Source organism: Ovis aries, chromosome 20 (genome assembly GCF_016772045.2).
Source record: "Ovis aries strain OAR_USU_Benz2616 breed Rambouillet chromosome 20, ARS-UI_Ramb_v3.0, whole genome shotgun sequence".
In the NCBI taxonomy this organism is placed as follows: domain Eukaryota; kingdom Metazoa; phylum Chordata; class Mammalia; order Artiodactyla; family Bovidae; genus Ovis; species Ovis aries.
In genome coordinates this window covers 253,771-280,543 of record NC_056073.1, presented here as the reverse complement: position 1 = coordinate 280,543, position 26,773 = coordinate 253,771, and the positions used below count along the sequence as shown (strand labels likewise).

The 26,773-nt window shown below is 38.0% G+C and overlaps 1 protein-coding gene across 2 annotated transcripts in view; it reads left to right on the top strand.

Annotated features, from left to right (window-relative positions):
* KHDRBS2 (KH RNA binding domain containing, signal transduction associated 2) overlaps positions 1-25,493 on the top strand; it is a 796,734-nt gene extending 771,241 nt beyond the window's left edge. The window contains exons 9-10 of one of the 2 annotated variants that reach the window (XM_060403569.1): positions 21,953-21,973; positions 24,418-25,493. In XM_060403569.1, coding sequence (XP_060259552.1) covers positions 21,953-21,973; positions 24,418-24,515 — 119 coding nt within the window. In that variant the 3' untranslated portion in view covers positions 24,516-25,493. The remainder of the gene's footprint in view (positions 1-21,952; positions 21,974-24,417) is intronic. The other variant, XM_027958372.3, reaches the window with a different exon arrangement.
* Positions 25,494-26,773: the final 1,280 nt, after the last annotated feature.

Sequence of the window (26,773 nt, the reverse complement as noted above, 5' to 3'; positions counted from 1 at the left end):
GTGAGGAGACTCACAACCAGCTGCCTCAGACCCTCCTCTTAATCTCAAGATTGAGTTGCAAGAGAGGAACAGGGAATGCTATCCAGGACGATTGGATCTTGCATTAAAAGACTCATGGATGGAATCTCTTATTCAGGATTCCTTCCAAAATATTTCAAGACTAACCAGTGGAAGCAGAAATCTAGTCACTGAGCACGACAGTGCACTCTGAATCTTTCCATATCATATATCATGTATCACCAGATTGAAATTGTATTTGTCTCTTTGGGGCTCATATGTCATGTTGAAGGGACAAATATGCTGACTTCTGTGAATATCATGTATCCTTTTACCCTTCACTGCAATTAAGTTATTCAAGATATTTTTCTACAATTTAATTTGAATATTAAACTATTTTCTTACAATGATGTAAATATTTAATATTTAAAGAAATATTAATATGAAATATACAATTCTATTAATATGTAAAATATAATATTTAATAATCTACTTATATTTAATAACCATCAATGTATTAATGATTATTAAACATTTCATTGATGCTAAATTATTGTCAAATTAATATTTAAATGGTAAATTTATAATAACTTGAACTTATTTTTGGCACATGACTATTTGAATTACAAAAATCACAAAACAGTTTTTACAGTTTTAAAATATTTCCTAATTTATTAGAGTCCATTGTAATTACTTTGGATAAGTCTGAATAGTTCTAAATTCAATAAGGGCACATTTTGAATAGAGACAATGGATCAGTTTGTCTTACGAATACGTCATGTAATCAATACCCTCCAAACTGAGACTGTTAGCTAAGAATGACAGTAACATTCTCGTCTCAAAGAAAGCTGTATAATGAAATGTATTTAATGTATAAACTGAGCAGTTAATTATGGATCTATTTCATAGTGGAATTTTAGATGACAGCAGAGTGGAAACATGGAGGGTAATACTAACACACTGTCTTGAAATGAATGAAGCAAAAATTTTTGTGCCCTATTCTAGGACGTTTGAGTGCATCACTTCAAGCTGATTGCAGAACAGAAACACATTCATTTTATGTCAAGGAGCTGAATGAGCCCGGTTTCAATTAAGCTGTGAAAACAGCAAAGGAAAATGAAGCTATTTGGCAAATATACTGCCATGTGATTCACGAGCAAACACTGTTCATTTGCAATATTAAATAAAAATAGAAGTTTGAGGAAATTAATTCTACAAATAAAGATTAGTTTTCTTAATATAAGCAAGAATGTATCAGTAATTTAAAAAAGTAATATATACAAAGTATCATAGGATTTATTAATATTGATGTTATTATTGAGAAATATTGAGAAAAGTGTCACTGTGATTTATTGAATTTTATTTTTAATATAGATTTTTTTCAATTTTTTTTAGTTTTTTATTTTTTTAATTTTAAAATCTTTAATTCTTACAGGTGTTCCCAAACATGAACTCCCCCTCCCACCTCCCTCCCCATAACATCTCTGTGGGTCATCCCCATGCACCAGCCCCAAGCATGCTGTATCCTGCGTCAGACATAGACTGGTGATTCAATTCTTACATGATAGTATACATGTTAGAATGCCTAAACTTTATTTTCAACTAAAGAAGAACTAAAGAAACTGTGCTTCTAAAGTATTTTTAAAATCCAGTTGTAAAATTAACTTAAGTATTAGTTGCTCAGTTGTGTTTGATCTTTGCAACCCCATGGGCTGTAGCCCACCAGGCTCCTATGTCCACAGAATTCTCTAAGCAAGAATACCAGAGTGAGTAGCTCTTCCCTTCTCCAGGGGATCTTCCCAACCCAGGGATCGAACCGGGGTCTCCTGCATTATAGGTGGATTCTTTACCATCTGAGCCATCAGAGAATTTAAGGAAAAGCTATTTTTCTGTCCCTTTCTATTTCAGAGGTTGCAATGAAATGGATATCTAATCCAACTATTCTTAATAATAAATGCAGACTATGTTGCCTAGGAAGAAACAGCCAAAATGAGCATGGCATCATTACTTCACTGCTTGCATTACTCATTTTAAGTTAGATGTGCTTACAATGGTGTCAATTTTGTTTTGAATCCTGAACTTCTGAATTCAACAGTTTTAGAAATACTGGAATATGTGTTTCAGTATTTTAGATCAGAGATTCTTAACCTTAATTTTACATTTTAAAATCAGCTGGTGACGTTTGAAAAAAAAAAAAAAAAACAGTGTCCAGTTACCATCCCAGTAGAGCTCTATCAAAATATTTTAATTTGAGAAAAGGTCCTTGGTTAAAAGTTCGCTGGGTGGTCTTCCTGGATGTTAAGGTTGATAATTAGTTTTAGGTGGTTTTATGGGAGCATTCTGATGTGACTCACAGTCTTAATATGAAGGATCAAAACTGTGTCAGCCATATACATTCTTGAAGGTAATGCAATTTATATACAGGCTACTTTTAGAACACTGGGTATTTTATAAGTGAACATTGTGTTATGGAACTGGGCACTTAAAAATTCATTTAAAAAGTGAAAAATCAAATTTAGTCCCTTTTTGAGCAAATTTAGCCCCTTTTTGAAGAAGTATGTTTAAACAGTTAAACTAAAAGTTAATTTTGTCTAAAATTCAGTCAGTCAAATGTCCAACTATGGCAAAGTAATGCTCGAAATTCTCCAAGCGAGGCTTCAAAAGTACATGAACCGAGAACCTCCAAATGTTCAAGCTGGATTTAGAAAAGTCACAGGAACTCAGGTCAAGTTCCCAAGATCCACTGGATCAAAGAAAAAGCAAGAGAATTCTATAAAAACATCTAATTCTGCTTTACTGATTATGCTAGCTTCTTGGACTGTGTATATCACAATAAACTGTGGAAAATTCTTAGAGAGATAGGAATACCAGACTGCCTTAACTGCCTCCTGAGAAACCTGTATGCAGGTCAAAAAGCAGCAGTTAGAACCGGACATGTAATAACACAGTGGTTCCAAATTGGGAAAGGAGTAAATCAAGGCTGTACATTGTCACCCTGCTTATTTAACGTACACGCAGAGCACATCATGTGAAATACCAAGATGGATGAAATACAAACTGGAATCAAGATTTCTGTGGAAAATACCAATAACTTTAAATATGCAGATGACATCACTTTTATGGCAGAAACTGAAGAGGAACTGAAGAGCATCTTGATGAAAGTGAAAGAGGAGAGTGAAAGAGCTGGCTTACCACTCAACATTCACAACATGAAGGTCATGGCATTTGGTCCCATCACTTCATTGCAAATAGATGGAGAAACAGTGGAAACAGTGACAGACTTCATTTTCTTGGACTCCAAAATCACTGCAGATGGTGACTGCTGTCATGAATTTGAAAGATGCTTGTTTCTTTGAAGAATAGCTATGACGAGTCTAGTGAAGTGAAGTGAAGTGAAGTGAAGTTGTTCAGTCATGTTCAGCTCTTTGTGACCCCATGGACTGGAGCCTGCCAGGCTTCTCAGTCCATGGGATTTTCCAGGCAAGAATACTGGAGTGGGTTGTCATTTCCTTCTCCAGGGAATCTTCCCAACACAGGGACCAAACCCAGGTCTCCTGCATTGTAGGCAGATGCTTTACCGTCTGCAGCATATTAAAAGGCATTAAAGGCTATGGTTTTTCCAGTAGTCATGTATGGCTGTGAGAGTTGGACCATAGAGAAAGCTGAGCACTGAAGAATTGATGCTGTTAAGATATGGTGTTGGAGAAGATTGTTGAGAGCCCCTTGGACTGCAAGAAGATCAAACCAATCAATTAGAAAGGAAATCAATCCTGAAGGTTCATTGGAAGGGCTGATGCTGAAACTCTAATACTTTGGCCACCTTATACAAAGAACTGACTCATTGGAAAAAACCCTGGTGTTGGGAAAGATTGAAGGCAGGAGGAGAAGGGGATGATCAAGGATGAGATGGTTGGATGGCATCACTGCATCAATGGACATGAGTTTGAGCAAGCCCTGGGGGATGGTGAAGGCAGGAGAGGAGGCCTGGCGTGGTGAAGTCCATGGGTTCACAAAGAGTTGGATACGACTGAGTGACTGAACCACAACAACCATCATGAAACTTACACACGCCTCTTTCATAGGCTCATCCACCAATCCTTCAGCCTTTATAACTGATATCACAATCACAGAAAGCAGATAAAATGAAATGGTAGAGGAATATGTCCAAGATGAAGAAACACGATGAAACCCCAGAAAAACAAGTAAACAAAGTTGAGATAGGCAACCCTCCAAAAATTGTATAATAATAATGAAGATGATACAGAATCTTGGAAAAAGAATGCAGGCAAGCATTGAGAAGATGCAATAAATATTTAACAAACACACAGAAGAACTAAAAAGCAAATAGAGATGGAAAATATAATAATTGAATTGAGTAACGAAAGAAAAATAACAGAGGAAGAAGAGCAGATAAGTGATTTTGAAGACAGAATGGTGGAAATCACTGCTGCAAAACAGAATAAAGGAAAAACATTTAAAAGGAATGAAGGCAGTCTAAGAAACTTCTGGGACAACATTAAACATACCAGCATCCAGATTATAGGAGTCCTAGAAGTAGAAGAGAGAAAGGATCCAAGAAAATATTTGAAGAGATAATTGCTAAAAACTTCCCTAACATGGAAAAGGAAACTGTTACCTACACCCAGGAAGCATGGAGAAACCAGGCAGGATAAACTCAAGAAGGAACATGCCAAGACAAAAGTAATCAAATTGACAAAAATAAAATTCAAAAAAAAAGTATTAAAAGCAACAAGTAATATACAAAGAAACTCCCATGAGGTTATCAGCTAATTTCACAGGAGGAATTCTGCAGATCAGAAGGGAGTGACAGATATGGTCAATATGAAAGAAGGAAAATCATATAACCAAGAATATTCTACCCAGCAAGACTCTCATTTAAAATTGACAGAGAAATCAAAAGCTTCACAGATAAGCATAAGGTAGAGAATTCAGCACCACTAGACAAGCTTTGCAATAAATGCTAAAGAAGATTCTCTAGGCAGGAAAGAGGACAGTAAATTAAAATGACTTTGTACATATGTAGACTGCTATATCAAATCTCATGAGAACAGCAAACCCCAAAACTACAGGGGATACAAACCAAAAAAAAAAAAAAAAAAAGAAATAAAGAAAAAGCAACCTAAAGACAACACTGAAGATGGTTATCACACCACAAGAGAAAAGAACAAGAAAAGAAGAAGAAGAAGAAAAAAAAAATGAACTACAGAAACAAACCCCAAACAATAAAGAAAATGCCCATAGGACATCTTTATTGATAATTGTTTTTAAATTAAATGGATTAAATCTCCAACTAAAAGACAAAAACTGGCTGAATGGATACCTTACTGAATGGATACTAAAACAAGACCTGTATATATACTGTATACACAAGATGCACTTTGGACATAGGGACACATACAGACAGAAAGTAAGGGAATGGTAAAAGATATTCCATGTAAATAGAAATCTAAAGAAAGTTGGAGTAACAATACCCATAATAGATAAAATAGACTTTAAAATGAAGACTGCTATAACATAAATAGAAGGGCATTACATAATGATCAAGGGATCCTAAAAGAAGATATATCAATTGCAAATATATATGCACCCAACATAGAACCTCAATACATACAGCAAATACTAGCAACCATATAAGGAGAAATTGACAGTAACACAGTAATAGTAAGAGACATTTGTTGACTTTTTGTGACCCCAGGGACTGCAGCACTCCTCACTGTCTTCCAGAGTTTGCCCAATAGAGACATTGACACCCCACTTACATCAATGGATAGGACATCCAGATAGAAAATAAATAAGGAAGCATAGGGTTAAATGACAACATTACAACAGATGGACTTAACTGATATTTATATAGCATTCCATTCAAAAGCAGAAGAATACATATTTTTCTCCTGAGTACATGGAATATTCTCCAGTAGTGATCACATGCTGGGCCACAAAATGAGCCTCAGTAAATTTAAGAAAACTGAAGTCCTATCAAACACCATAATGCCTTTCCAACCACCATAAATAAACTGCAAGGAAAAAAAAATTTGCATAAAACACACAAAAAAGTGGAGGTTAAATAATATGCTACTTAACAACCAATGGATCAAAAAATTGCAAATAGAACTACCTTAAAATGAAAACCAGAAAAGAGACACAAATGATCAGCAATAATAGCCTGCAACCTAGATGGATGACATATACACAATGAGGGAAACAGATGTCCATCAGCAGATGAATGGATAAGAAAGCATATACACAATCTTACAATACAGTATACTAACACATATACAATGACTATGCAAGACAAAATATCACGGAACTCACATTCTAACATGTATACTATCCGCCAGTCTATGTCTGAAGGATGCAGCATGCTATATGAAGAAAACAAAAATACAAAAACTAAAACATAATCAGTTCTGATGAGATGGAAACTGAATTATACAGCAGAAGAAAAACAAATACAGTAACTAAAGGAATCTGTATGCAAGATCTTTGAAAATGACATTCTATGTAAATCATGTGAATTGAATCGCCAGTCTATGACTGCAGCATAAAAAGACTTAAAGATTTTAAAACTAAAAAATTCAACCAATGGATCGCTGAAGACCTAGAGACAAAATGCACAATGATCCAAAACCTATGGGATGCAAAAATCTGCAGTTCTAAGAGGGAAGCTATTATAAGAGCACAATCAGAAACAAAACAAAACACACAGGCTAGTAGGACTCAAAACTAAGAGACTACTTCAAGCAACTGTATGTAAATAAAATGAACAGCTTTGGAGAAATGAGCAAACTCTTAGAAAGGTACAATCACCCAGAAAAGAAATAGAAAATATAAAGACTAACCACAAGTACTGAAATATAAATTTTAATAGGAAGATGGCAATGACGACCCTGTATGCAAGACAGGGAAAGAGACACAGATGTGTATAACGGACTTTTGGACTCAGAGGGAGAGGGAGAGGGTGGGATGATTTGGGAGAATGACATTCTAACATGTATACTATCATGTGAATTGAATCGCCAGTCTATGTCTGACGCAGGATGCAGCATGCTTGGGGCTGGTGCATGGGGATGACCCAGAGAGATGTTATGGGGAGGGAGGTGGGAGGGGGGTTCATGTTTGAGAATGCATGTAAGAATTAAAGATTTTAAAATTTAAAAAATAAAAAAACTAAAATTAAAAAAAAAAGACTGGAAAAAAAAAATTCTTAACAAAAAAATAAGGTCCAGAATCAGATGGCTTCACAGCCAAATTCAATCAAACATTTTGGGAAGCACTAACGTCTATCATTTTGAAACTATTAAAAAAAAAAAAACTCAGAGGAAGGAAAACCCTTAAACTCATTCTAAGAGACCACCATAAAACTGATACCAAAATCAGAAAAAGATACACAGCAAAAGAAATTATAGACTAATATCATTGATGAACTAGATAGGACAAACCTCAACAAAATACTAGCAATCTGAATCCAACAATTTTTTAAAAGGATCATACACCATGATGAGATTTGGGGTGAATAATTTTTCGATATTCACAAAAATCAATCCATGTGATACACCACATCAACAATTTAAAGAATAAAAATGATATGATTATGTCAAGAGATGCAGATAAATCTTTGGACAAATTTCAACACCCATGTATGATAAAAACTCTCCAGAAAGTAGACATAGAAGGAACCTACATTAAAATAATAAAGGTCATAGAGACAAAGCTACAGCAGACATTACTCTCAGGGATGAAAAGCAAAAAGCATTTCCTCTAAGGTCGACCAGGATGTTTACTCTCATCACTTTTATTTAACATAGTTTTGGAAGCCCTAGCCATGGAAATCAGAGACGAAAAAAAAAAAGAATCAAATATGAAAAGAAGACATTATATGTTGCTGTTTGCAGATGACATGATACAATACACAAAATATCCTAAAAGGGTTATCAATAACTACTAGACCTCATCAATGTATTTTGTAACTTTGCAGGGTACAAATTTAATACCAAAAATCTATTGCATTTCTAACACACTAACAATGCAAGATAAGAAAGAGAAATTCAAGAAACAATCCCATTTACCTTTTCATTAAAAAAAAAAAATACTATACCTAGGAATCAGTTCAATTCAATCACTTAGTAATGTAAAGCTCTTTTCAACCCCATGGAATTCATGCAGTACTCCAGGCTTTCCTGTCTATCACCAACACATGAAGCTTTCTTAAACTCATGTCCACTGAATCAGTGATGCCATCCAAAGATCCCATCCTCTGTTGTCCCCTTCTCCTCCCTCTTTCAATCTTTTCCAGGGTCAGGGTCTTATCCAACCAGTCAGTTCTTCACATCAGATGGTCAAAGTATTGGCGTTTCCGCTTCAGCATCAGTCCTTCCAATGAAAATTCAGGGCTAATTTCCTTTAGGATTGACTGGTTTGATGTCCTTGCAGTCCAAGGGACTCTCAAGAGTCTTCCCTAACATCACAGTTCAAAAGCATCAATTCTTTAGTGCTCAGCTTCCTTTATTGTCCAGCTCTCACAACCATACAATGCAGTCCACGGGGTCGCTAAGAGTCAGATAAGACTGAGCTACTTCACTTTCACTTTTCACTTTCATTCATTGGAGAAGGAAATGGCAACTTATTCCAGTGTTCTTGCCTAGAGAATCCCAGGGCCTGGGGAGCCTGGTGGACTGCTGTCTATGCGGTTGCACAGAGTCGGACATGACTGAAGTGACTTAACAGCAGCAGCAGCACATCCATACATGACTATTGGGAAAATCATAGCTTTGACTGGACAGACCTCTGTTTGCAAAGTAATGTCTCTGCTTTTAATATGCTGTATAGATTGGTCATGGCTTTTCTTCCAAGGAAGAAGCATCTTTTAATTTCATGGCCACAGTCACCATCTGCAGTGATATTGGAGCCCAAGAAAATAAAGTCTGTCACTGTTTCTATTGTTTCCCCACTTATTTTCCATGAAGTAATGAGACCAGATGCCATGATCTTCTTTTTTTCAATGTTGAGTATTAAGCCAGCTTTTTCACTTTTCTTTTACACTTTCATAAAAAGGCTCTTCAGTTCTTCTTCGCTTTCTGCCGTAAGGGTGGTGCCATTTGCATATCGGAGGTTATTGATATTTTCCCCAGCAAACTTGATCCAGCTTGTGCTTCATCTGGCCTAGCATTTCACATGATGTGCTCTGTATATAAGTTAAATAATCAGGGTGACAATATATTACCTTGATGTACTCCTATTCCAATTTGAAACCAGTCTGTTGTTCCATGTTCAGTTCTAACTGTTGCTTCTTGACCTGCATACAGATTTCTTAGGATGCAGGTAAAGTGGCCTGGTATTCCCATATTTAAAGAATTTTCCAGAGTTTGATGTGTACACAAAGGCTTTGGCATATTCAATAAAGCAGAAATAGATGTTTTCTGGGACTTTCTTGCTTTTCTATGATTCAACAGATATTGGCAGTTTGATCTCTGTTTCCCCTGCCTTTGCTAAATCTACCATTTCTAAATAAATGCATGTTTAGGAATTAGCATGCCTAAAGAGACAAAAGACCTGTACTCTGAAACAATAATATGTTGATGAAAGAAATTAAATATTACACAAACAAATGAAAAGATATACCATGTTCTTCGATTGAAAGGATTCAGTTCAGTACAGTTCAGTCGCTCAGTCGTGTCTGACTCTATGCGACCCCATGAATTGCAGCACGCCAGGCCTCCATGTCCATCACCAACTACCAGTTGAGTTCAGTTCAGTTCAGTCCCTCAGTCGTGTCCGACTCTTTGCGACCCCATGAATCGCAGCACGCCAGGCCTCCCTGTCCATCACCAACTCCCGGAGTTCACTCAGACTCACGTCCATTGAGTCTGTGATGCCATCCAGCCATCTCATCCTTTGCCATCCCCTTCTCCTCCTGCCCCCAATCCCTCCCAGCATCAGAGTCTTTTCCAATGAGTCAACTCTTCGCATGGGGTAGCCAAAGTACTGGAGTTTCAGCTTTAGCATCATTCCTTCCAAAGAAATCCCAGGGTTGATCTCCTTCAGAATGGACTGGTTGGATCTCCTTGGAGTCAAAGGGACTCTCAAGAGTCTTCTCCAACACCACAGTTCAAAAGCATCAATTCTTCGGTGCTCAGTCTTCTTCACAGTCCAACTCTCACATCCATACATGACCACTGGGAAAACCATAGCCTTGACTAGACGGACCTTAGTTGGCAAAGTAATGTCCCAGCTTTTGAATATGCTATCTAGGTTGATCATAACTTTTCTTCCAAGGAGTAAGTGTCTTTTAATTTCATGGCTGCAATCACCATCTGCAGTGATTTTGGAGCCTCCCAAAATAAAGTCTGACACTGTTTCCACTCTTTCCCCATCTATTTCCCATAGAGTGATGGGACAAGATGCCATGATCTTCGTTTCCTAAATGTTCAGCTTTAAGCCAAGTTTTTCACTCTCCTCTTTTACTTTCATCAAGAGGCTTTTTAGTTCCTCTTCACTTTCTGCATAAGGGTGGTGTCATCTGCATATCTGAGGTTATTGCTATTTCTCCTGGCAATCTTGATTCCATCATGTGTTTCTTCCAGTCCAGTGTTTCTCATGATGTACTCTACATATCAGTTAAATAAACAGGGTGACAATATACAGCCTTGACGTACTCCTTTTCCTATTTGGAACCAGTCTGTTGTTCCATGTCCAGTTCTAACTGTTGCTACCTGACCTGCATACAGATTTCTCAAGAGGCAGGTTACGTGGTGTGGTATTCCCATCTCTCTCAGAATTTTCCACAGTTTATTGTGATCCACACAGTCAAAGGCTTTGCCATAGTCAATAAAGCAGAAATAGATGTTTTTCTGAAACTCTCTTGCTTTTTCCATGATCCAGGGGGTGTTGGCAATTTGACCTCTTCTTCCTCTGCCTTGGTTCACGTATTGCTGAAGCCTGGCTTGGATAATTTTGAGCATTACTTTACTAGCGTGTGAGATGAGTGCAATTGTGTGACAGTTTGAGCATTCTTTTGCATTGCCTTTCTTTGGGATTGGAATGAAAACTGACCTTTTTCAGTCCTGTGGCCACTGCTGAGTTTTCCAAATTTGCTAACATATTGAGTGCAGCACTTTCACAGCATTATCTTTCAGGATTTGAAATAACTCTACTGGAATTTCATCGCCTCCACTAGCTTTGTTCGTAGTGATGCTTTCTAAGGCCCACTTGACTCCACATTCAAGGATGTCTGGCTCTAGATGAGTGATCACACCATCGTGATTATCCTGGTCGTGAAGATCCTTTTTGTACAGTTCTTCTGTGTATTCTTACCACCTCTTCTTAATACCTTCTGCTTCTGTTAGGTCCATACCATTTCTGTCCTTTATTGAGTCCATCTTTACATGAAATGTGAAACTAAAAATAGAGCTTCCATGTGCTGTACTGTGCTTAGTCACTCAGTTATATTCAACTCTTTGTGACCCCATGGCCTGTAGCCCTCCAGGCTGTTCTGTCCATGGGTTTCTTCAGGCAAGATACTGGAGAGGGTTGCCATACCCTCCTTCAGGGGATCTTCCCAACCCAGGTGTCAAATCTGGGTCTCTCACTTTGCTTGCAGATTCTTTACCATCTGAGAATCTCAGGGTATCTTCCTGACCCAGAAATCAAATTGGGATCTCCTGCATTGTAGGTGGATTCTTTACCAGCTGAGCTACCAGGGGAGACCCAGAGCTATCATATGACCCTGCAAATCCACTCGTTGGCATGTATCTGGAGAAAAGCATAGTCTGAAAGGAGATATACACCCCAATGCTTATTACAGCACACTGTTTACAATAGGCAAGGTATGGAAGCAATTTAAATGTCCATCGACATGAAAATGGATAAAGATGTGAATATACATACATAGACACAATGGAATATTACTTGGCCATTAAAAACAATGAAATAATACAATTTGCAGCAACATGGATGAACCTAAAGATTTGTCATAGAGTAAAATACGTCAGACAAAGAAAGAGAAATACTGTATGAGATCACTTATATGCAGACTCTTTTATTTTTTTTTTTTTTAGTTTTTTATTTTTTAAATTTTACAATCTTTAATTCTTACATGCATTCCCAAACATGAACCCCCTCCCACCTCCCTCCCCATAACATCTTTCTGGGTCATCCCCATGCACCAGCCCCAAGCATGCTGCATCCTGCGTCAGACATAGACTGGCGATTCAATTCACATGATAGTATACATGTTAGAATGTCATTCTCCCAAATCATCCCACCCTCTCCCTCTCCCTCTGAGTCCAAAACAGAACAGAAACAGATTCCCTGACTTAGAGAACAAACTTATGGTTACCAAGTGGAATGGCTGGGGGGCAAGGATAGTTAGGGAGTTGGGGTTGACATGTATACACTGATCTGTTTAAAATGGATAACCAGCAAGAACCTACTGTATAACATAGGAAACTTCACTCAGTATTATGTAATATAAACGGCCAAATAATTTGAAAAGAATAGATACATGAATTACTTTGCCATACACCTGAAACTAACAACATCATAAATCAACTATAATATAAATTATTTTAATCAATAAATAAAAAATAAAAATAAATAGCACCATCACAAAGGAGAGGGATGTTATACTAATCATTAAGGACTTCACCTAAGAACTTCTTCAAAGACTTAAATTGGTCTCATTGAGGAAAATATCAGTATTCAGAATAAGTTCCTGTCATTATTGACTCAATGGACATGAGTTTGAGCAAATTCAGGGAAATAGTGATGGACAGAGAAGCCTGTTGTTCTGCAGTTCATGAGGTCACAAAGAGTCGGCCACGACTTAGTGACTGAATAACAACAACCTCAATAGCTAAGAGAAGCACTTCAAAATTCTCAAAGACCCAACCCATCTCCGACTTGTGGGAGCTTTACCAGAAATCATCATTCTTAAGATGACCCAAAATAGTAAGTGATCAAAAAATGCAATCTATAACATTTACTCATTGTTAGGGAAAATGCAAGGTTTTTCCCAATCTACTAAGCAAAGTGAAATCTTTCATTTGCCAATATTTAATTGGTATCTAAATTTGGGTCTTTTGTACTTGAAGTATTAAACTAATTTATTCTACCAATTCTTTTCCCTAATTGGTACATTTCCATGCAATAATAAAATGACTTTCCATTTTTAAAAGATTTTAGAGTCTTACCATTATCAATAACATTACTTGTATTTTGAAACCATAGATTTTTTTTCAATAAACAATATAGAATACTTACACACTCTTTACATGATCACCAAATCATCAGCTCTAATTTTTTTATAGAATAGAGTCAAGAGTCAGACCATGTTTGACCCTACATGGAAATCCTTACTAAAAATTTGGGACTTTATCTTAAGTGTACTACAAGAGCAACTGAACAGGAATAACTAATTGTACTTGGAAAAGTCCTTCTCTCAAGAAGATGGAGAATAATGTAAACACACACACAACAGTAGAGAATATATATATATATATATATATATATATATACATATATATATATATATACTCTAACTGTGTATATATATATATACACATATAATACATATATATGTATGTGTACAATGTGTGTGCATATGTAAAATAAAATATATATAATTATGGCATGTACATATATATGTACATATACATGTATAGATGCTTAAAACAATGAAAAAACAAAACAATAACAAGGTAGTTGTATATGTACTCTGGGCAAAGATGATAATGGCTTGGCATGGATAGTGTTAGTAGGAATAGAAATAAATGGGTAAACTAAATGGTTGAGAAAAGACAAAGCCTGATGATTGCTTAGATATACTGAGCAAACTTCAGAGGATGCTGAGGGTTTTTGATATGCAACTAGGTAAGTTGTTAATAGTGCTATTCACTAAAATATGAAATTTAGAGCACTAAGTAGCATGCAGAAAGAGTTTAGTTTAAAAAAAATGACTTTGAGACACTTGAGGAGATGTCCTGCAGGCATTTAGATATGCATGTCAGAAGCTCACAATGGTTTGTGACAATTAAAATACAACAGAATATATAGATGAAAAGACTTGCCCACTTGTCAAAGACGCCTTTTCACAAGAAAGAGGCAGAATTAGAACCCAAACACAGGCCTGGCTATAGGACTAACAGGTTGTTGTTGCTTAGTTGCTAAGTCATATTCAACTCTTGTTATCCCCATGGACAGAGGAATCTGCCAGGCTCCTCTGTCCATGGGTTAGGACTCATAGGACTTTCATTTGAGCTGAAGGATACATCTGAGTGAGGCCTGTGGCTTCTTTTTGGGTACAAAATAAAGATGTAAAATATTTAAATATAATAGTTTATTCAATAAACAATTACCAAGTACCTGTCATGTGAAGTTGCTCAGTGGTGTCCGACTCTTTGTAGTCCCATGGACTGTAGTCTACCAGGCTTCTCTGTCCATGGGATTTTCCAGGCAAGAATACTGGAGTGGGTTGCCATTTCCTTCTCCAGAGGGTCTTCCTGACCCAGGGATCAAACTCAGGTCTCCTGCATTACAGGCAGATGCTTTATCCTCTGAGCCATAGAATTTGGAATGGAATAACTTCATTATTCTCTAAATGGATTATCACAAGTGTTACTTGTTTCTAATTCCAAAGAGATAAGGTGGGAAGATGAGTATATATGTAATTTTGGTGAAGACGGGGGTGCATGCAATCAAGCACATATCTTATTCTGAGGGCTTGTGCCAGTCACTTCCTTGGTGGCTCAGGTGGTAAAGTGTCTGCCTACAATGCGGGAGGCCCCAGTTCAATCCCTGGATTTGGAAGATCTCTTGGAGAAGGAAATGGCAACCCACTCCAATATTCTTGCCTGGAAAATCCCATGGACTGAGGAACCTGAAAGGCTATGGTCCATGGGGTCACAAATAATCGGACACCACTGAGCGACTTCAATTTCACTTTCTTTGCCAGTCACAAGAATTAGTCGTCACTATTAAGAATGTTGGTACTTTTCTAGGCATGAAAAGGTAGAAAAATCGGGCTCATAAAAAAGTTGGTTCCTGAAAATACCTAGATATCTGAAGACCCATTCTTCTAGTTTTTGCCCAGAGAATGCTTCATTTCTGCTCTCCATCATGCACTTCTTTCAGCGGGTGATAAAAATCAGCAGCTGCAGCAGTACGTGGTTTAGTCCTTGAAGTGGTGGATGGCAAGTGTCAATTTACAGTTGACACTTCTTAGAACATAACTCATTATGTTCATCTCTGAAAAGAGATGTTGGTCAGTTATGTTCCCCCCTCATTACTCTTCCATTTTACCCTCTGTGTCTTAAAACAATAAACTTTGCAATTACATATAGTGCCAAAACAAATTGTGTGAAAGAAATGGTTGAACCTTTAGGTTCCAATATTTCATTAATATTATAAAAAGTTCAGAGCAGATAGGCTGAAAATGACTTTCACTTTGGATAAATATGCACCTAGATTTTCCCCTCAGGAAATTCACTTTAAGCAGCCCACATTTTGGTTTACAAAATTAAAGCTACATTCTCACGCATTTAGCCAATCAATTATTTGTTGTTGGACTCACTAATTATTATACAATCAGAGAGGAGTAAAATAAATTGTCTTATTTGTTAACCAAGCAAGGAAAAGTAAAAAGAGAATGGAATCCAGGGGCTTCCTTCAGATAAAAGAAAATGAAAGAAAGTGAAGTCACTCAGTCATGTTTGACTCTTTGTGACCCCATGGACTATAGCCCACCAGTCTCCTCCATCCACGGAATTTTCTAGTCAAGAGTACTGGAGTGGGTTTCCATTTCCTTCTACAGGGGACCTTCCCTATCTAGGGATCAAACCCGGGTCTCCCACATTGCAGGTAGACACTTTACCGTCTGACTCACTGGGTGGAAAGATAGTGAGACAATTACAAATATATATGTTCTGTATTCTTGTAGAACATTTAAGATAAAGTCTCAAATTTTAGCAAGGGATTCCACATATATGTTAGGAAAGCTACTAAACTTTAAAGGAAGACAACACTAGCACCTATCTTGCATGAAAATTGCATTTGCTAATAAAATACATAAAATGCCTAGCACAATACATGACCCCTAGTATCTTCATTTTTTTTAGTAGGATAGGTATTTTACAATTAAATAATGATAATTTGCGTTATTATTGCAGAGTGTTACAGTCACTAAAAAGCATCTAACTTAACATATTCTCTTTGGAAATAAATAGCCATAAAGTAACATGTTCTTAAATATTTGAAAGATGCTTTTAAATAGAATGATATTCCTGTAAGAAATGAGAAATCTGAGTCCAACAAACTGAGTGTCTCAGAGCCAATGTGAACTTTAATCAATCTGTTGTAATGCTCTTTTATAATTATGTGTTGGGAAACCAAAGACGCTAGGACTTGTAATAAAAGAGATCAATTTAGGTTTCCACATTAAGGTGTGCTTTTTGCAAATTGGTTTGCAGTATGTGAAAAATAAGTGACAAGAGCTGTCCTTTTTTGTTGCAGTGTGATTAAAGAAAATTTTGATGTTCTTTTTCATATCTCAGAAATACAAGCAATTAGTTATCTAGCAAAATGTAAGCATAAGAGCTATGCCCTAGATAATCTTTATGATGCACTATGTTCTTTCTGAACCACTCTCTAAAGTCAATTTACTTTGAAGATAGCATGTTAAACCTACATCTGGGAACATAAACATTAAAATTTTATTTTCCAGGTAAATAATACAGACTTTTCATAAATTGGCACTTTGTTCCTGAGCTTCGTTTCTCCCTAACAACCTCAATGTTCATAGTATCTCTACAGCAATCAGAGAACATCATCTTGCAAGTCCTGAGTGCAGACTGGTCATCATGTAGTTAACTTCTCCACCTCGTATTTTGGTATCTATAAGACAGCTCACAGGATATGGCTCAGAATATTATCTATAGCCTTTGAGAAACAACTAAAGGTCCTTGACTATGTTTAATGACTATGTTATTATTATTTAGTCTCCTTAGACTGTTTTCCTTTGCTTCAGCATTTTTCATTTCTCTGATTAAATTTATTCTCTGACTAAAGTTTTCCACAGGCAAAAGGCAGGCAGAAGGCATGGTGGGGGCTGGGGGTGTGGGCAAGGATCATAGAGTCCTGCTCCATTTTGGTACAAAATAATTAGTACAGGAAACATTTTAAAGAATATGAGTTCCCTGGGTTAAACAGGGCCTGAATTCTTAGCCACACCATATATTTATTCAGAAAATAAGCTATTTGATTCAGTGTTAGAGTTCAATCCAAGTTCAATTGAATGACAGAAGTTAGTAACTCACTTCTGCATGCTTTCCTCAGTGTTTTCCTCAAATGTCTATTACAGCTGTCGTAATTTATGACATCTCATGTTAGTGTTGTCCTGCGATCTCCTCAAGGATCTTTAAACCATATTCATGTGCAGGGCTTAGTATAAGGACTGGCACATAGGAGATCTAAAGGAAAAACAAGAAAATTTTATTTAATGAATGCTTTATTTGCCTACTTTCCTTCCTATCATATATTGTCAGTCAGTTCAGTCGCTCAGTCCTGTCTGGCTCATTGTGACTCCATGGACTGCAGCATGCCAGGCTCCCTATCCATCACCAACTCTCAGAGTTTACTCAAACTCATGTCCATTGATTCAGTGATGCCATCAAACCATCTCATCCTCTGTCATCCCCTTCACCTCCCACCTTCAATCTTTCCCAGCATCATGGTCTTTTCAAATGAGTCAGTTCTTCACATTAGGTGGCCAAAGTATTGGAGTTTCAGCTTCAGTGTAAGTTCTTCCAATGAATATTCAGGACTAATTTCCTTTAGGATGGACTGATTGGATCTTGCAGTCCAAGGGACTCTCAAGAGTCTCCTCCAATGCTACAGTTCAAAAGCATCAATTCTTTGGTGCTCAACTTTCATTATATACTGTAGAGTGGGAGAGAGTGAAGTCACTCAGTTGTGTCTGACTCCTAGCGACCCCATGGACTGCAGCCTACCAGGCTCTTCCGTCCATGGGATTTTCCAGGCAAGAGTACTGGAGTGGGTTGCCATTGCCTTCTCCAGTACAGGTAGTCAAATAAGAACTGTGAGGCCAGTGAGTGCGTTTTGGCTGCTTCTGCTGTGCTAAGCAGGTGAGAGAACCCTGGCTTTCCTATTGGGAACCCTTCTGAACGGCTTAGTCCCTTTGCAGCTGCCACTAGCTGTCAGCCTCCCCATGGATGTTGTCCATGTGCACTTTAAGGTAGTCATTCCTTGTAAACTTCTTATGGCAAAACTGGCATTCTGCCAGTGGACGATTGGGATTATGAGTCATCTTGTGTTGATATACTGTAAGGTACATTAAAATCTGGATTGGGGAACCCAACCAGAAATGGTAGGGATTTGATCAAATCAGTTGAACTCTACTCATATCTTCATTTGCTTTTTCCAGAGTCACAATTCAGTAAACCATTCCAGTAATTTCCAACTTGGCAGTTAGTTTGTTACCTTTCCTAAAGAATAATGTATTTATCTGTTCTACTCATATACATAGAGTAGCTAGTACTTCTTAGGAAACAATTATCTTGATATTGAAAGAATTTTCCTTCATCATTTTCCAAAAGTAAAAAGAAAGATCTCTAAATTTTCTTGTCTGCAATGATTTTTTAATAGCATCCTTCACAGGAATTGAAACATTTGGCCAGGACCCCGAAATTTGTATGGAGTCCTAAAGTATTTTAAAACCGCTCTATCTGCTAAATAGAAGAACCCCAAGAAGACAGATAAATTCAAATTTCACCTAGATCTTTGTAAGTTCACATTTTAGAGAATTCCTATCATTAACACTGTACAATAATTTGTCCATCCCTATGTGCAAGGTTCTATGGTGGACTCAGTTGGAATCACTCTGAATTTCTAAAAATTACTTATATCTCCTGAATTAATTCAAGAGCTTCTGGTGAGCAGTGAGGGTATTGGCTGACAACACAAGGCTCACTGACACACTATATGATTCATGACCAAGGAGACTGTTTATTGAGTCACTGCTTTCCAGTCCAGACCCAAAGACTAAAACTTGAGTGAGGGAAGCTGGCTTCTATTATATTGTGATGACTGTAGATGTGACTGACTATATGTAGCTGTTCTGATATTAAGAAAAATATAGACCAAGTAAATATACACAGGTAGAAATAATATTTCCCTGACCTTTTATTATTGAAAAGAGGTAAACAATGGGCCCAAGATCTGAATTAAGTGAAATTGATTTCTTCTGCTAATGGTAAGGACTCTTAGACTGGGGAGGACTTCAGTTTGCCTTTTTTGTTAACACTGAAGTGAAATATGGCCTTTGTAGCCTGACACCAAATTAAATCTCAGAGACTGAATTTGGGGTGAAGCAGAAAAGAACAGACTTGGGCCCGTGCCTCCGTCAGTCCGCGGAGGGTCCCTCTCGGCCCGCCAGGCACCCGGCAAGTGGGGCCACTCGTTTGCCCTGCACCTGGCAGGCCCAGTGGTGAGCACAGGGAGGGGAACTGAGGTCGGGCTGCGCAGTCCCGCTGCCTTGAGGAGCCTCTAGCCGCAGCCTGTGTGCGGACACGGCTGGGTCGCCTCGCTTGAGAGCATGTCCCCAGGACTAGAACCTTGGGATCGGCCTAGAAGGCAGCTCTGCGGAGGACGGACTAAGGAGATGGGCGGGCTAGGCAACTCCGGTGCACGCGATGAGGCCGCAGCCCGCCGGCCCTGACCGCGGGCCAGCGACTCGGAAGGCTCCAGGGTGGCTGGGCCTGCCGGCACCCTAGGGCCGCTCCCGTGCCTGTGGCGCCTGTGTTCCCGCCGGCTACGCCGCGTCTTGGTCTTCCCGTCCCCCAGAGTGTTCACCCAGCTCCGGGTACCGGTGCTGGAGATCGCCAGCCCCGAGAGGGGCACCGCCGCCCACCCAGAGTGGGTGCCTGGACCGCCCCTGTGCTGGAGGCCTCTGGCGGTGAGACCCCGTGGTGGGTCCCGGGGGCCTACTTGCGTCCGATCATTTTGAATGGGCCAGGGGCCCCTCGTGGTGGCACGCAGCCACCCCACCTTTACCATCAGTTTGCTGTTCAGGAGAGTTGTTGTTGGAGAAGGCAATGGCAACCCACTCGAATACTCTTGCCTGGAAAATCCCATGCACGGAAGAGCCTGGTAGGCTGCAGTCCATGGGGTCGCTAAGAGTCAGACACGACTGAGCAACTTCATTTCCACTTTTCATTTTCATGCATTGGAGAAGGAAATGGCAACCCACTGCACTGTTCTTGCCTGGAGAATCCCAGGGATGGCAGAGCCCGTGGGCTGCTGTCTATGGGGTCGCACAGAGTCCGACATGACTAAGGCGACTTAGCAGCAGCAGCAGCAGCAGCAGCAGCAGCAGCAGCAGCAGCAGCAGCAGCAGCAGCAGCAGAGTTGTTGTTATTTAGTTGCTAAGTCATATCTGACTCTTTTGTGACCCTATGGAATGTAGCTTGCCAGCTTCCTCCATTCATGGAATTTCTTAGGCAAGAATACCTGAGTGGGTTGTCATTTCTTTCTCCAGGAGACCTTTCTGACCCAGGGACTGAAGTGGTGAATTGTACATTGGCAGGCAGACTGTCACTGAGTCACCAGGGAAGCCCCCTGGAGCTTTAGATAAAGTCAAATAAAACTAAGTCAGTGAATTTTTATTAAACACATATGCTCTGTGACAAGTCCCCAAGATTATGCCAGTTTAAAAGCTCTGACAAATCTGGGAGTAGATGTGGCAGTTACGACTGTGTTGTTTCGCACCCCCTGGGAAACTTGAAACCTGTATTATTCGCAGCTCCTAAAACACACAAATAGCAACTCAGGGATCTTCAGCACCTTAGACCAAATGAAGAAAAAGGTGGTACATTCCCTTTGTTAAAAACAGTAATAGAACAGGGTAGATTTTATTTTCTACCACTAGAGGGTGAAGACATTGACATATTCTTGATAATTCATAGACAAAGTATAAATTCAAATTATATGAGGCTGACAAGGCACTTTGAAGCTTCCAAGAAAGATTTATTTTCCCTTCGTGGCTCAGAGGTTAAAGCATTTGCCTGCAATGTGAGGGACCTGGGTTTGATCCCTGGGTCAGGAAGATCCCCTGGAGACCGAAATGGCAAGCCACTCCAGTATTCTTGCCTGGAGAATCCCATGGATGGAGGAGCCTGGTGGGCTATAGTCCATGGGGTCTCAAAGAGTCGGACACGACTGAGCGACTTCACTTTCACTTTCCAGTACATCAAAGAAATTTTTATTTAACTCCAATCAAGTACACAGACAACATTATTCTCCAAAATGTCTATGTTGAGAAAGTCCAGTAGCTCAGACTTAAGTTCCTGTCTTCAAGAGATACTGTGAAAAAGACCAATACCTACAATCCCCCTCCAAAAAGGCATGATCTGGAGTATGGCCTGTGAAAGTCTAGAGTGTAAATATTTTAGGCTTTGCTCCAGTATGGTCACAATCACACAAGTAATCAAGCAAGTCTTCCTTTGCAGAGAAAAGACAGCCACATACAATGTTTTAATAAATAAGCATACTTGTATTCTAATAAAACTGCATTTATTAGAACAGATAACTGGCCAAATCTGGCTCAAAGGTCTTAGTTTTCCAACCCCTGATACAGGTATATCTATATTCTGACCCAAGGTAACATTTTTCATATTTATTTAGGGTCTCATTTCTATGCCCCAATATATATTGCAGTAAACATAAGCATGTACCTTAAAGGGTTTCCCTCATGGCTCAGACGATAAAGAATAAATAGTGAAAGAGATGAAACTCTTTATTTATCATCTTATATCATTTGTAATGAAGGTAGTCTGATGAAGGATATCCTTAGTCACCTAATGTTTACCCCTTTAATGCTATTTTCCCCTACATTGATCCAACTTTTGTTCATTTTTCTATATTATAGGTCAATATTCCTTGCCTTACAGTAAGTACAATTTAATTTTTTTTCTTATTATGTTTGCTGAAGACATTTTTAGAGGCACTTGAACTTTCCAGAGGTATATGCCCTCAATCTGCAGTGATTTTCCAGTTATTTCCATTACCACCACCTTTTATATCAGCTATCGATGTCAGTGTATGTCTTTCTTGTAATTCCTTTTCTTATTCCCATACTTCCTCCCACTATAGTCCAGTCTGCTCTAAAGAATAAATAAAGAACTGAATTCTGATTGAAAGGCCTAGATAACCTAACTTCTGGGACCGTATAAGTCACCACAGACCCCTTGGCCCTTTGGAAAAGCACTACATTTCCCTTCTGGGTACACAGACTTTACAGAAACTATTTTTCACAATACCCAAAAGCTTGGTTGCTTTTCTTGTCTGTTGGCCAGGTCCCAGAACATTAAGGTTACTGGAAGTCAGGTTAAACATAAATGATGAGTTGTCCTAGTGTACTAATATCTCTATATTTTCCAACTTGTTTATTGGAAAAACTGATAGAAGACTTTTATTTACTGATTTGACTACTGAAACTTACTCTCACTAACTTGGATAGTTTAGCACAATGAACCTCAAACTTGGACCCTGATCAGTGGCCACAACCTTTATGGCATCAGGGGCTGGTTTCATGGAAAACAATGTTTCCATGGACCAGGGGTGGGGGAAGGTTTGGGGATGATTCAAGTGCACTTTATTTCTAACTTAATGCCATGGCTGATCTGACAGGAGGTACCAGTCCATGGCCCAGAAGCTGGGGACCCTTAATCTAGGGAACCATGTAAATAGTGCCAAACCCTGGGTCTCAACCTTTAGAGTTTCTAATCATTTGATTTTGGAGATAGAAAAAAGACATTGGTTTTATTGCTGGAAATAAAAGCAAAAATAAACAAATGGGATCTAATTAAAATTAAAAGCTTCTGCACAACAAAGGAAAATATAAGCAAGGTGAAAAGACAGCCTTCTGAATGGGAGAAAATAATAGCAAATGAAGCAACTGACAAACAACTAATCTCAAAAATATACAAGCAACTTCTGCAGCTCAACTCCAGAAAAATAAACGACCCAATCAAAAAATGGGCCAAAGAACTAAATAGACATTTCTCCAAAGAAGACATACGGATGGCTAACAAACACATGAAAAGATGCTCAACATCACTCATGATTAGAGAAATGCAAATCAAAACCACAATGAGGTACCACTTCACACCAGTCAGAATGGCTGCGATCCAAAAATCTGCAAGCAATAAATGCTGGAGAGGGTGTGGAGAAAAGGGAACCCTCCTACACTGTTGGTGGGAATGCAAACTAGTACAGCCACTATGGAGAACAGTGTGGAGATTCCTTAAAAAATTGCAAATAGAACTACCTTATGACCCAGCAATCCCACTTCTGGGCATACACACTGAGGAAACCAGAATTGAAAGAGACACATGTACCCCAATGTTCATCGCAGCACTGTTTATAATAGCCAGGACATGGAAACAACCTAGATGTCCATCAGCAGATGAATGGATAAGAAAGCTGTGGTACATATACACAATGGAGTATTACTCAGCAGTTAAAAAGAATTCATTTGAATCAGTTCTGATGAGATGGATGAAACTGGAGCCGATTATACAGAGTGAAGTAAGCCAGAAAGAAAAACACCAATACAGTATACTAACACATATATATGGAATTTAGGAAGATGGCAATGACGACCCTGTATGCAAGACAGGGAAAGAGACACAGATGTGTATAACGGACTTTTGGACTCAGAGGGAGAGGGAGAGGGTGGGATGATTTGGGAGAATGACATTCTAACATGTATACTATCATGTGAATTGAATCGCCAGTCTATGTCTGACGCAGGATGCAGCATGCTTGGGGCTGGTGCATGGGGATGACCCAGAAAGATGTTATGGGGAGGGAGGTGGGAGGGGGGTTCATGTTTGGGAATGCATGTAAGAATTAAAGATTTTAAAAATTAAAAAAAAAATAAAAAAAAATAAAGCAAAACATTTTTAAAGAAAAAAAAAAAAAGAAAAAAGACATTGGGCATTTTGGTTCTGGTTTGTTTTCAAGATTTCTAGATTATTCTTATGTTAATCAGTGGCTAAAAACTGCTGTTTTCCCCTACTTTTAGAAGTCTGTGTAAAGAATAAGGAAGGGGTGGTTTACCTTGATGCTCTTCTTTCTTTTTAATATGGACTTTCTGTTTAAACGTTCTTAATGTTCTGTGCTTTGAAAAATGTCATGCTGGCTTATATCCAAGTGGCTGCATTTCAAAATATATGCTTTTTTGGATGATCTCATCATGTGGAACATGTAGTAAGGCTACGGCCTTCAGTGTTAAGATGCTTTACTCTCTTTTCTACTATTGCATTATAAGTAACTGCTTTCAATAACTGTGAAGCAAAGTGAATATTACTGTCTATCTCTTGTTCATAGCTCCAGAAGAATGGGCCACGACTCACTCCAGCCTGAAATCACCTCCGTCAAGGTCAGCCCGAGGGGGATACAGGGAGCACCCCTATGGTAGATACTGAGGGTTCTCCTCGCCTGTGACCTCACCTCAAAAATAGTTCATAGCCTGTGGTCTCCACATAAACAACATGACAAGTAATAGTCCTTTTTTTGTTCCTATTCTAGGGATAACTGCCCATGATTGCTCCCATATATTTCTTGTATTTCCCCTATACAGCTGGCATGACAATGACACTATTATTATTTTACAAGACAGACTAAAAAAGATGTTGGCAAGCATCGCCTATAAACCGTCATTCAGTAGGATGATACTTTCCGGGTTGTTTTCATTGTTGTATGTAATCTCTCTCTCTCTCTCTCTCTCTCTCTAATTTAACAAAGAGCATGAATCTCTTAACAGACTTTGAGTCTCAATCAGAAAAATTTTGTTTAAGTTTACTAAAAGACTGTAACACAACATTTGAACTAGCTATAATAAAGTTGTAGATAAGATGTCTTAATCTGTCTTTTAATATCTGTTAGTTAGATGAAGCTGTTTGATATTAAGTTTGTAAATTTAATTTTAAATGCTGTTTTAATGGGGTTGAAAACAGGAAGCTACTGTATGTATGTAGCTAACTGAATTTGTTTAGTGTTTTAACCTGTATTTGTTAAAAAAGAAAACACACACACACACACACACACACACACACACACACATAAAGTTCCATGTGTAAGCTTCTCTAAATAGGAAACCACAATTTGTCAAATATGTTTGCCATAATTTGTCAATAAAGCTGAAAGCTTTTGTAAAAACTAAAATTTGGAATTACTTGTTTTCTAGCTTTAAATGCCTGCTTTATTTCTTCTTCAAGCTATGCCTAAAATGTTTTCTATTTAAAAATTAAAAAAAATGAACCCAAGCCTGTTTTAAGATATTTGTGTAATACTTTAAAAGTGTACTAATAACTTATGGTTGTTAAATAATTTAAAAGTTAACAAACTAAACTGTTACATGAATCATGGTTAGTAGACACTAATGTATAACATGCTAATGGGAAAAAATGGATTTAGAATAATAAATGGATTTTAAACTATCCTCTAAGCTTTATCTTGCTAAACACAAATTCTGGTTGACTTGTTTGCATTAGCTTGTCTCTCGTGAGAAAGAGTAATGGAGTATAAAGAGGTAAGATTACTACTTACCACTGTCTAAATGCCTAGTTCTTCAACCTTTGAGTTTCCCGCACATTAAATATCCCATCCAACATGTAAGCATTGTGTAGATTCACTTTATTATTTTCACTCAAAGGAATATGTGGTCTTCATTTGCGTAGTTTACAACAATTTGTTTTGACAAACAAATCATCAGTGTCACTGGCCACTTGTTGCTATTCAACCTCAAAAACTTTATTTGTAATTTTCAGTGCTAAATATCACCTCCCTTGAAGGCAGTTTAGAGGGCTGATATTTCTTTTGAGACTATCAGACTTGATGGCTGATGATTGTTAACGAAATATGTCGCAGGACTCAAAGGATGACTAAACGTTAAAACAGGTAACACTAATAGTAACTCTGTAATTTTGCTATGCAACAGTAATGTTAAATATTCTCAGTTATTAAGTTCCTGATAGTTAAAAAAGTAAACCTACAAAAACATAACAAATAGGTCTATAGGTTATTAAAACAACTAATTAACATTAACTAGAGGCACCAAAATTATTTTACAATATATAACCCTCAAGGTAATAAACAGAACTAAAATTAACAATAATAGTAATGCAACTCTTGTTAACATCAAATGTAAGCTAAATTTTGATGGAACAAAGAAAATGAAAGACTCGATGGTAGGGATGAATACCAAAACTGTTAATCTCTTAAAAACAATTTTTTTTTTTGTTCATGGTGGCTTTTGTCAATGTAATTGGTTTACTTTTTTGCTGCTAACTAGCTTAGGCATATTGCCGTTCAGTTTTTGCAGCTGGAGTTGCATGCTGATAGTTTTATGAAGTGTGTGTCTGTCATCAATGAAATGTCTAACATTTATCTTTCACAAAGTGCTATTGAGTTGTATTTAATTTGTACTCTATTTTTTTTTCTTCACTATTTCAGGTAACCACAAGCAAAGAGCACATAGTTGAAAAACAGGTGTGATGGGCTAAGAAGCACAGAGGTAAGTTTATTTTTATCCTGAGAAAGATAGATAATCTTTACCAACATGAAGATGTGCAGCAAGCTAAAACACCAAATGTCACTTGTTGAAATACTAAAGGTTTACATTGTTGTCTAGGAATTGAGATATTTGTATCTTCTTTTGAATAAAGTGATCTAACTTTGTATT